The sequence below is a fragment of the Oncorhynchus clarkii genome, chromosome 30 (genome assembly GCF_045791955.1).
Source record: "Oncorhynchus clarkii lewisi isolate Uvic-CL-2024 chromosome 30, UVic_Ocla_1.0, whole genome shotgun sequence".
In the NCBI taxonomy this organism is placed as follows: Eukaryota; Metazoa; Chordata; class Actinopteri; order Salmoniformes; family Salmonidae; genus Oncorhynchus; species Oncorhynchus clarkii.
Window position 1 is genome coordinate 43,777,858 of NC_092176.1, and position 12,043 is coordinate 43,789,900.

A 12,043-nucleotide genomic window follows, 5' to 3' on the forward strand; every position below is an offset into this window, starting at 1 on the left:
TTTGGTAAACAAAGATGATCCTGATTTTTTTTTTGTTTTTTTGGAAGAGGTTGTGTATGTTCACCGGACTAATAGCAACCTGCCGGTTACTAACCAAGGTGCCAATCAACCAACTCCATTAGTATTTTGTGATGGATATATAAACATCATTATGTATTAGAAAGCACCTGGTTAGCATGCTGATCCATGTACAGCTCTATCATAACTTATTATCTATGCATAGTCACATTAATAACTCTACCTACATGTAAATGCATGTACCCCCTGTTATCATAACACCCTGTATATAGCCTCCACATTGACTCTGTACCGGTACCCCCTGTATATCGCCTCCACATTGACTCTGTACCATAATACCCTGTATATCGCCTCCACATTGACTCTGTACCTGTACTTGCTATTGTTATTTTACTGCTGCTGTTAAATGATCTGTTACTTTTATCATGATTTATTTTTTTAAGGCATTTTTCTTAAAACTGCATTGTTGGTTAAGGGCTTGTAAGTAAGCATTCACTGTAAGGTGAAGCCAATGACGAACAAGTTATAATAACAAATCAAATTTTATTTGTCATTTGTGCACCTGTTGTATTCGGCGCACAAATGACAAATAAAATTTGATTTGTTATTATAACTTGTTCGTCATTGGCTGCTTGAACCTCTCTCTCAAGCCTATAGCTGGCCCACCAATTTACCTTTAAGTCAGAATAGACATGAATCAATGATACTGTCAATATCATGTTAATCATGGGGTGACAGGGTAGCCTAGTGGTTAGAGCGTTGGACTAGTAACCGGAAGGTTGCCAAGTGGTTAAAGAGTTGGACTAGTAACCAGCAGGTAGCCTAGTGGTTAGAGTGTTGGACTAGTGACCAGCAGGTAGCCAAGTGGTTAGAGAGTTGGACTAGTAACCGGAAGGTTGTAAGTTCAAACCCCCCCAGCTGACAAGGTACAAATCTGTCGTTCTGCCCCTGAACAAGGCAGTTAACCCACTGTTCCTAGGCCGTCATTGAAAATAAGAATTTGTTCTTAACTGACTTGCTTAGTTAAATAAAGGTACAAAACAATTCAGAATAGACATATAAATAGCATGTTAATTCAGTATAGACATGAATTAATTATTTAAATACATGAATCAATTTTAATACTTTATCAATAGCATGTTCATGCAGTATAGACATTACTCAGTAAGACTATCAATATAATGTTAATTTAGTATAGACATGAATCAACAATACTATAAATATCATGTTCATTCAGTATAGACATTCATCAATGTTACTGTCAATGTCGTGTTAACTTCCTTTATCAGGATTCATTTGAAGGGGAATTTAAAGACCAGGAGGAATTTATAACCTTAGGGTCAGGGGTCAGCGAATGGGTCAGATTAACGCCGTATAGTAAATCTCTCTCTCGATGATGCTGCTCTAGATTTCTGTCTCTGCCCCTTTGCCTTGTTGTGCTTTGTGGTCTAATTGAAAAGAGCATGATGGGAGATATGGGGTCAGGATTAGTCACCCGTGGGATATACAGTGTGTTCAGAAAGTATTCAGACCCCTTCCCTTTTTCCACATTTTGTTACGTTACAGCCTTATTCTAAAATGGATTAAATCATGTTTCCCCCTCATCAATCTACACACAATACCTCATAATGACATCACAATACCCCATAATGACATCACAATACCCCATAATGACAAAGCAAAAACATGTTTTTAGAAATAAAAAAAACTGAAATACCTAATTTACATAAGTATTCAGAACCTTTGTTATGATACTCAAAATGGAGCTCAGGTGCATCCTGTTTCCATTGATCATCCTTGAGATGTTTCTACAACTTGATTGTAAATTCTATTAGTAGGTCAGGCAAAGGATAGGATAGGCCTTGACCAGAACACAGTATGTACATGTGAAGTGGGTAAAACAGTATGTAAACACTATTTAAAGTGACCCGTGTTCCATGTCTATGTCCATAGGGCAGCAACCTCTAAGGTGCCGGGTTGAGTGAGCAGGTGGAACCGACTAGTGGTGGCTATTTAATAGTCTGATGGCCTTGAGATTAGAAGCTGTTTTTCAGTCTCTCGGTCCCAGCTTTGATGCACCTGTACTGACCCCGCCTTCTGGATAGTAGCTGGGTGAACAGGACGTGGCTCAGGTGGCTGAGGTCCTTAATGACCTTCTAGATGGTAGCTGGGTGAACAGGACATGGCTCAGGTGGCTGAGGTCCTTAATGACCTTCTAGATGGTAGCGGGGTGAACAGGACGTGGCTCAGGTGGCTGAGGTCCTTAATGACCTTCTAGATGGTACTGGGGTGAACAGGACGTGGCTCAGGTGGCTGAGGTCCTTAATGACCTTCTAGATGGTAGCGGGGTGAACAGGATGTGGCTCAGGTGGCTGAGGTCCTTAATGACCTTCTAGATGGTAGCGGGGTGAACAGGACGTGGCCCAGGTGGCTGAGGTCCTTGATGATCTTCTAGATGGTAGCGGGGTGAACAGGACGTGGCTCAGGTGGCTGAGGTCCTTGATGACCTTCTAGATGGTAGCGGGGTGAACAGGCCGTGGCTCAGGTGGCTGAGGTCCTTAATGACCTTCTAGATGGTACCGGGGTGAACAGGACGTGGCCCAGGTGGCTGAGGTCCTTGATGATCTTCTAGATGGTAGCGGGGTGAACAGGACGTGGCTCAGGTGGCTGAGGTCCTTGATGACCTTCTAGATGGTAGCGGGGTGAACAGGCCATGGTTCAGGTGGCTGAGGTCCTTGATGATCTTCTTGACCTTCCTGTGACACCGGGTGCTGTATATGTCCTGGAGGGCAGGCAATGTGTCCCCGGGGATGCGTTGGGCAGGCCGCACCACCCTCTGGAGAACCCGGCTGTTGCGGACGGAGCAGTGGCCGTACCCGGCGGTGATACAGCCCGAAAGGACTCTCTCTCAATTGTGCATCTGTAAAAGTTTGTGAGGGTTTAAGGGGCCAAGTCAAATTTGTTCAGCCTCCTGAGGTTGAAGCGGCACTGTTGCTGTTGTTCCTTCTTCACCACACTGTCTGTGTGGGTGGACCATTTGTGATTGTTAGTGATGTATACGCTGAGGAACTCTAAGCTTACCACCGTATCCACTGCTGTCCCGGCGATGTGGATAGAGGGGCGTGCTCCTTCTGCTGTTTCCTGAAGTCCACGATCAGCTCTTTTGTTGACATTGAGGGATAGGTTATTTTCCAGCAACCACCCCGTCAGGGCCCTCACCTCCTCCCTGTCTATCTCGTTGTTGTTGGTAATCGGACCTACCACTGTTGTGTCATCTGCAAACTTGATGATTGAGTTGGAGATGTGCGTGGCCACGCAGTCATGGGTGAACAGGTGAGAACAGTAGGGGGCTGAGCACGCACCCTTGCGGGGCCCCAGTGTTGAGGATCAGCGATGTTTCCACTACCTTCACCACTTCGAACTTAGTGATGAGCTTGTAGGGTAATATGGTACTGAAAGCTGAGCTGTAGTCTACGAACAGCATTCTTAAATAGGTATTTGTCTTGTCCAGATGAGATAGGGCAGTGTGCAGCGTGATGGAGATTGAGTCATCCATGGATCTATTGGGGCAGTACGCAAATTGCAGTGGGTCTAGGGTGTCGGGTAAGGTGATATGATCCTTAACTAGCCTCTCAAAGCACTTCATGATGACAGAAGTGAGTGCTACTGGACGATAGTCATTTAGTTTAGTTACCTTCACTTCTTGGGTACAGGAACAATGGTGGCCATCTTGAAGCAAGTTGTGACTGGTATAGGGAGAGATTGAATATGTCCATAAACACTCCAGCCAGGTGGTCAGCACAAGATCTGAGGATGCGGCTAGTGATGCCGTCTGGGTCAGAAGCCTTGCGAGGCTTAACATGCTTAAATGTCTTGCTCACGTCGGCCAAGGAGAACGGGAGCTCACAGTCAATGGGAACGGTGGTGGCCTGCGTCGACGGCACTGTGTTTCCCTCGAAGTGGGAGAAGAAGGTGTTTAGAATGTTCGGGTGTCCGCTACATTGCTGAATCAGTCAGCGTACCGTGGCTAGGATCAGTCACAGAGCCGTGGCTAGGATCAGTCACAGAGCCGTGGCTAGGATCAGTCACAGAGCCGTGGCTTGGATCAGTCATCGTACCGTGGCTAGGATCAGTCATTGTACCGTGGCTAGGATCAGTCATCGTACCGTGGCTAGGATCAGTCATTGTACCGTGGCTAGGATCAGTCATCATACCGTGGCTAGGATCAGTCATCGTACCGTGGCTAGGATCAGTCATCGTACCGTGGCTAGGATCAGTCATCCTACCATGGCTAGGATCAGTCATCGTACCGTGGCTAGGATCAGTCATCGTACCGTGGCTAGGATCAGTCACAGTGTCGTGGCTAGGATCAGTCATCGTACCGTGGCTTGGATCAGTCATCATACCGTGGCTAGGTTCAGTCATCGTACCGTGGCTAGGATCAGTCACAGTGTCGTGGCTAGGATCAGTCATCGTACCGTGGCTAGGATCAGTCACAGTGTCGTGGCTAGGATCAGTCATCGTACCGTGGCTAGGATCAGTCACAGTGTCGTGGCTAGGATCAGTCATCATAGCGTGGCTAGGATCAGTCATCGTACCGTGGCTTGGATCAGTCATCATACCGTGGCTAGGATCAGTCATCGTACCGTGGCTAGGATCAGTCATCGTACCATGGCTAGGATCAGTCATCGTACCGTGGCTAGGATCAGTCATCGTACCGTGGCTAGGATCAGTCATCATACCGTGGCTAGGGTCAGTCAGGGTACCGTGGCTAGGATCAGTCATTGTACCGTGGCTAGGATCAGTCACAGGGCCGTGGCTAGGATCAGTCACAGTGTCATGGCTAGGATCAGTCATCGTACCGTGCCTAGGATCAGTCACAGTGTCATGGCTAGGATCAGTCATCGTACCGTGCCTAGGATCAGTCACAGAGCCCCTGGCTAGGATCAGTCACAGTGCCGTGGCTAGGATCAGTCACAGAGCTGTGGCTAGGATCAGTCACAGAGCTGTGGCTAGAATCAGTCACAGAGCCGTGGCTAGAATCAGTCACAGAGCCATGGCTAGGATCAGTCACAGTGTTGTGGCTAGGATCAGTCACAGAGCCGTGGCTAGGATCAGTCACAGAGCCGTGGCTAGGATCAGTCACAGAGCCGTGGCTAGGATCAGTCACAGAGCCATGGCTAGGATCAGTCACAGATCCGTGGCTAGAATCAGTCACAGTGTCGTGGCTAGGATCAGTCATCGTACCGTGGCTAAGATCAGTCACAGTGTCGTGGCTAGGATCAGTCACAGACCCGTGGCTAGGATCAGTCCCAGTGTCGTGGCTAGGATCAGTCACAGTGTCGTGGCTAGGATCAGTCACAGAGCCGTGGCTAGGATCAGTCACAGTGCCGTGGCTAGAATCAGTCACAGAGCCGTGGCTAGAATCAGTCACAGAGCCATGGCTAGGATCAGTCACAGTGTTGTGGCTAGGATCAGTCACAGAGCCGTGGCTAGGATCAGTCACAGAGCCGTGGCTAGGATCAGTCACAGAGCCGTGGCTAGGATCAGTCACAGAGCCATGGCTAGGATCAGTCACAGATCCGTGGCTAGAATCAGTCACAGTGTCGTGGCTAGGATCAGTCATCGTACCGTGGCTAAGATCAGTCACAGTGTCGTGGCTAGGATCAGTCACAGACCCGTGGCTAGGATCAGTCCCAGTGTCGTGGCTAGGATCAGTCACAGTGTCGTGGCTAGGATCAGTCACAGAGCCGTGGCTAGGATCAGTCACAGTGCCGTGGCTAGGATCAGTCACAGAGCCATGTCTAGGAACAGTCACAGAGCCGTGGCTAGGATCAGTCACAGAGTCATGTCTAGGATCAGTCACAGAGCCGTGGCTAGGATCAGTCACAGAGCCATGGCTAGGATCAGTCACAGAGCCGTGGCTAGAATCAGTCACAGAGCCGTGACTAGGATCAGTCACATAGCCATGGCTAGGATCAGTCACAGACCCGTGGCTAGGATCAGTCACAGAGCCGTGGCTAGGATCAGTCACAGATCCGTGGCTAGGATCAGTCACAGTGTCGTGGCTAGGATCAATCATCGTACCGTGGCTAGGATCAGTCACAGTGTCGTAGCTAGGATCAGTCCCAGTGTCGTGGCTAGGATCAGTCACAGTGTCGTGGCTAGGATCAGTCACAGAGCCGTGGCTAGGATCACTCACAGTTTCGTGGCTAGGATCAGTCACAGAGCCGTGGCTGGGATCAGTCACAGAGCCGTGGCTAGGATCAGTCACAGAGCCGTGGCTAGGATCAGTCACAGTGTCGTGGCTAGAATCAGTAACAGAGCCATGGCTAGGATCAGTCACAGTGTCGTGGCTAGGATCAGTCACAGTGTCGTGGCTAGAATCAGTCACAGAGCCATGGCTAGGATCAGTCACAGTGCCGTGGCTAAGATCAGTCACAGAGCCGTGGCTAGGATCAGTCACAGATCCGTGGCTAGGATCAGTCAGAGAGCCATGGCTAGGATCAGTCACAGAGCCGTGGCTAGGATCAGTCACAGAGCCATGTCTAGGATCAGTCACAGTGTCATGGCTAGGATCAGTCATCGTACCGTGCCTAGGATCAGTCACAGTGTCATGGCTAGGATCAGTCATCGTACCGTGCCTAGGATCAGTCACAGAGCCCCTGGCTAGGATCAGTCACAGTGCTGTGGCTAGGATCAGTCACAGAGCTGTGGCTAGGATCAGTCACAGAGCTGTGGCTAGAATCAGTCACAGAGCCGTGGCTAGAATCAGTCACAGAGCCATGGCTAGGATAAGTCACAGTGTTGTGGCTAGGATCAGTCACAGAGCCGTGGCTAGGATCAGTCACAGAGCCGTGGCTAGGATCAGTCACAGAGCCGTGGCTAGGATCAGTCACAGAGCCATGGCTAGGATCAGTCACAGATCCGTGGCTAGAATCAGTCACAGTGTCGTGGCTAGGATCAGTCATCGTACCGTGGCTAAGATCAGTCACAGTGTCGTGGCTAGGATCAGTCACAGAGCCGTGGATAGGATCACTCACAGTTTCGTGGCTAGGATCAGTCACAGTGCCGTGGCTAGGATCAGTCACAGAGCCATGGCTAGGATCAGTCACAGAGCCGTGGCTAGGATCAGTCACAGAGCCGTGGCTGGGATCAGTCACAGAGCCGTGGCTAGGATCAGTCACAGTGTCGTGGCTAGAATCAGTAACAGAGCCATGGCTAGGATCAGTCACAGTGTCGTGGCTAGGATCAGTCACAGTGTCGTGGCTAGAATCAGTCACAGAGCCATGGCTAGGATCAGTCACAGTGCCGTGGCTAGGATCAGTCACAGAGCCGTGGCTAGGATCAGTCACAGATCCGTGGCTAGGATCAGTCAGAGAGCCATGGCTAGGATCAGTCACAGAGCCGTGGCTAGGATCAGTCACAGAGCCGTGGCTAGGATCAGTCACAGTGTCATGGCTAGGATCAGTCATCGTACCGTGCCTAGGATCAGTCACAGTGTCATGGCTAGGATCAGTCATCGTACCGTGCCTAGGATCAGTCACAGTGTCATGGCTAGGATCAGTCATCGTACCGTGCCTAGGATCAGTCACAGAGCCCCTGGCTAGGATCAGTCACAGAGCCATGTCTAGGATCAGTCACAGTGTCATGGCTAGGATCAGTCATCGTACCGTGCCTAGGATCAGTCACAGTGTCATGGCTAGGATCAGTCATCGTACCGTGCCTAGGATCAGTCACAGAGCCCCTGGCTAGGATCAGTCACAGTGCTGTGGCTAGGATCAGTCACAGAGCTGTGGCTAGGATCAGTCACAGAGCTGTGGCTAGAATCAGTCACAGAGCCGTGGCTAGAATCAGTCACAGAGCCATGGCTAGGATCAGTCACAGTGTTGTGGCTAGGATCAGTCACAGAGCCGTGGCTAGGATCAGTCACAGAGCCGTGGCTAGGATCAGTCACAGAGCCGTGGCTAGGATCAGTCACAGAGCCATGGCTAGGATCAGTCACAGATCCGTGGCTAGAATCAGTCACAGTGTCGTGGCTAGGATCAGTCATCGTACCGTGGCTAAGATCAGTCACAGTGTCGTGGCTAGGATCAGTCACAGACCCGTGGCTAGGATCAGTCCCAGTGTCGTGGCTAGGATCAGTCACAGTGTCGTGGCTAGGATCAGTCACAGAGCCGTGGCTAGGATCAGTCACAGTGCCGTGGCTAGGATCAGTCACAGAGCCATGTCTAGGATCAGTCACAGAGCCGTGGCTAGGATCAGTCACAGAGTCATGTCTAGGATCAGTCACAGAGCCGTGGCTAGGATCAGTCACAGAGCCATGGCTAGGATCAGTCACAGAGCCGTGGCTAGAATCAGTCACAGAGCCGTGATTTGGATCAGTCACATAGCCATGGCTAGGATCAGTCACAGAGTTGTGGCTAGGATCAGTCACAGAGCCGTGGCTAGGATCAGTCACAGAGCCGTGGCTAGGATCAGTCACAGACCCGTGGCTAGGATCAGTCATATAGCCGTGGCTAGGATCAGTCACAGATCCGTGGCTAGGATCAGTCACAGTGTCGTGGCTAGGATCAATCATCGTACCGTGGCTAGGATCAGTCACAGTGTCGTAGCTAGGATCAGTCCCCGTGTCGTGGCTAGGATCAGTCACAGTGTCGTGGCTAGGATCACTCACAGTGTCGTGGCTAGGATCACTCACAGTGTCGTGGCTAGGATCACTCACAGTGTCGTGGCTAGGATCAGTCACAGTGTCGTGGCTAGAATCAGTCACAGAGCCGTGGCTGGGATCAGTCACAGAGCCGTGGCTGGGATCAGTCACAGAGCCGTGGCTAGGATCAGTCACAGTGTCGTGGCTAGAATCAGTAACAGAGCCATGGCTAGGATCAGTCACAGTGTCGTGGCTAGGATCAGTCACAGTGTTGTGGCTAGAATCAGTCACAGAGCCATGGCTAGGATGAGTCACAGTGTTGTGGCTAGAATCAGTCACAGAGCCATGGCTAGGATCAGTCACAATGCCGTGGCTAGGATCAGTCACAGAGCCGTGGCTAGGATCAGTCACAGTGCCGTGGCTAGGATCAGTCACAGAGCCATGGCTAGGATCAGTCACAGAGCCGTGGCTAGGATCAGTCACAGAGCCATGTCTAGGATCAGTCACAGTGTCGTGGCTAGGATCAGTCACAGAGCCATGGCTAGGATCAGTCACAGTGTCGTGGCTAGGATCAGTCACAGTGCCGTGGCTAGGATCAGTCACAGTGCCGTGGCTAGGATCAGTCACAGTGCCGTGGCTAGGATCAGTCACAGTGCCGTGGCTAGGATCAGTCACAGAGCTGTGGCCAGGATCAGTCAAGATCAGATCTCAATGGCAAATTTGAAATGAGTTGCGAATGGAAAGGAACACTGCCGATACCTCGTTCTCCAACAAAGGTCCGTGAATTGAGGAGCGAACTGAAGCGAAGAGGACGTTCAACAACGTTAGGAGGGAGGGCAGTGGAACGTGATAGAAGTACTTCTTTAAACAACCCATTTCATGTTACTTTGGCAAACTCTTAACACTAAATGAATACAAGCACTCAGTCTTTCAATGGCCTACCAGTGACATTCACCTTAGCAAAGGTGATTAAAGGGAAACTGTATATATTTGTTTAGCAGGTTAAGAGGGTTATTGTCCTATATATAGCTGTGGATGATATGGATGTTAGGAAAATGTCTCAATGGTTTAGATCCGATTGTAAAAATAAAAAAAAAAAAAAAAAAAATCTATCATTGAAAGTGCAAGCTAGAAAACTAACCCCTTCTTCTCATCATCTTGCAAAGCTCAAGGTAACAGCTGGTTCTGATGAATAGGCTACAATACACAGGAAGGGCATTGTGAATAAAGAAAATAATGCCACATTCGACATATCAAATTACACATTGGTCACTGGTCTTTGCTCTGAGATCTACGACAGCTCAATGCTCATACATTTGAACGAAAAATGATTTAAGTAAAAAATTATTTAAAAAAATGCTGAAACTTAGATCCCTGGCATTTCTCTATCTGTCTGTGTCTGTACCCCCCCCCCCCCCCCCACACCCCTGACCCCGGCAGAGTCTGTGATAGCTTCCAGGTAGCACTCAGAGAGTCTGAGACAGCTTCCAGGTAAGACCCACAATGTCTGACACAGCTTCCAGGTAGGATACACAATGTCTGACACAGCTTCCAGGTAGGACCCACAATGTCTGACACAGCTTCCAGGTAGGACCCACAGAATGTATGACAGCTTCCAGGTAGGACCCACAGAGTCTGAGGGAGCTTCTAGCTAGGACCCACAGAGTCCGAGGTAGCTTCTAGCTAGGACCCACAGAGTTTGAGGCAGCTTCCAGCTAGGACCCACAGAGTCTGAGGCAGCTTCTAGCTAGGACCCACAGAGTCTGAGGCAGCTTCCAGCTAGGACCCACAGAGTCTGAGGCAGCTTCTAGCTAGGACCCACAGAGTCTGAGGCAGCTTCTAGCTAGGACCCACAGAGTCTGAGGCAGCTTCCAGCTAGGACCCACAGAGTCTGAGGCAGTTTCCAGGTATGGCCCACAGAGTCTGAGGCAGTTTCCAGGTATGGGATCTACAGAGTCTGAGTCAGCTTCCAGGTATGGCCCACAGAGTCCAAGGCAGCTTCCAGGTAGGACCCACAGGGTCTGAGACAGTTTCCAGGTATGGCCCACAGGGTCTGAGGCAGTTTCCAGGTATGGCCCACGGGGTCTGAGGCAGTTTCCAGGTATGGCCCACAGAGTCTGAGGCAGTTTCCAGGTATGGGATCTACAGAGTCTGAGTCAGCTTCCAGGTAGGAGAAAGACAGAGTCTGATACAGCTTCCATGTATCACTCACAGAGTCTGAGACAGTTTCCAGGTATGGGATCTACTGAGTCTGAGTCAGCTTCCAGGTAAGAGAAAGACAGAGTCTGACACAGCTTCCATGTATCACTCACAGAGTGTGAGACAGATTACATGTGTCACCCACAGAGTCTGAGACAGGATGGTGAGGAGAAGGGTCAGGAGAGTGGAGAAGGGTCAGGAAAGTGGAGAAGGGTGTGTATTGGTCAGGCGCTCTAAGACAGGAGATTGGGGGTGAAAAGAGGGTGAGGAAGGGTGAGGAAGGAACGGGGTGCTCTACTATGGAAGGTGGGTCGGTGATGCCTGGCTGGCTATTAGAGGGGAGGCTGGAGACAAGAGAGCTCTTCTCCTTCTCCTGTTGTGGTGGTTGGCTAGTGGAGGGGAGGCAGGGGACAGAGAGCTCTTCTCCTTCTCCTGTTGTGGTGGTTGGCTAGTGGAGGGGAGGCAGGAGACAGAGAGCTCTTCTCCTTCTCCTGTTGTGGTGGTTGGCTAGTGGAGGGGAGGCAGGAGACAGAGAGCCTACTCCTGTCTTTTTGGGGAGGATGGAGACAGAGAACGTGCTCCTCTCTCTCTGCGGAGGCTGGAGACAGAGAGCCTACTCCCCTCTCTCAGGGGAGGCTTCTAAGGTGTCTCTCTAATGTGGTGGTGGAGCCTCCCAGCCGCCGCCTGGCCGCTCGCATTCACCACCGGTAACCAGATCACTGCTCTCACTACACGCTCTGCGCTAAAAAGCTAACAGTCTGGACTCAGAAGGCGTCTGTGGTCAGAGCTCTCTCTCTGTTTCTGTCTCTCTCTTTCTCTTGCTCTTGCTCATTTTTCTTCACTATCTCTCTCTCTCTTTCTCTCTTTCCCCCTCTCTCCCTCTCTCATACCTCCTCCTGTCTTTCTCTCTCTCTCCTTCTCTCATTCTCGTATCTCTGTTTCCTCCCGCAGCTAAGGGGGCTGCTTGTCTTTTATTATTTCATTTGAGTGAGACAAATATGTTTGTCCGGGAACCAAACTAACATGTTCTCTTCCTTCACTTCAACCCAATGGCTGCTTCCCCCACAGTCAGACGTGTTGGGGTCTTAATTAATAATAAGGGAAAGATTGATATTCCTCCTATTTTCAAACCAATCGGTTTTGACATAATGAATGTGTCAGACAATAACCTTTTGC

The 12,043-nt window shown here is 50.0% G+C and overlaps 1 protein-coding gene across 1 annotated transcript; it reads right to left on the minus strand.

Moving 5' to 3' along the window:
- Positions 1-4,939: 4,939 nt before the first annotated feature.
- On the minus strand, positions 4,940-6,604 carry LOC139389560 (uncharacterized). Its single transcript, XM_071136377.1, has one exon. It carries the CDS (start codon positions 6,602-6,604, stop codon positions 4,940-4,942), a length of 1,665 nt encoding a protein of 554 aa, XP_070992478.1.
- Between the last annotated feature and the right edge of the window lie 5,439 nt (positions 6,605-12,043).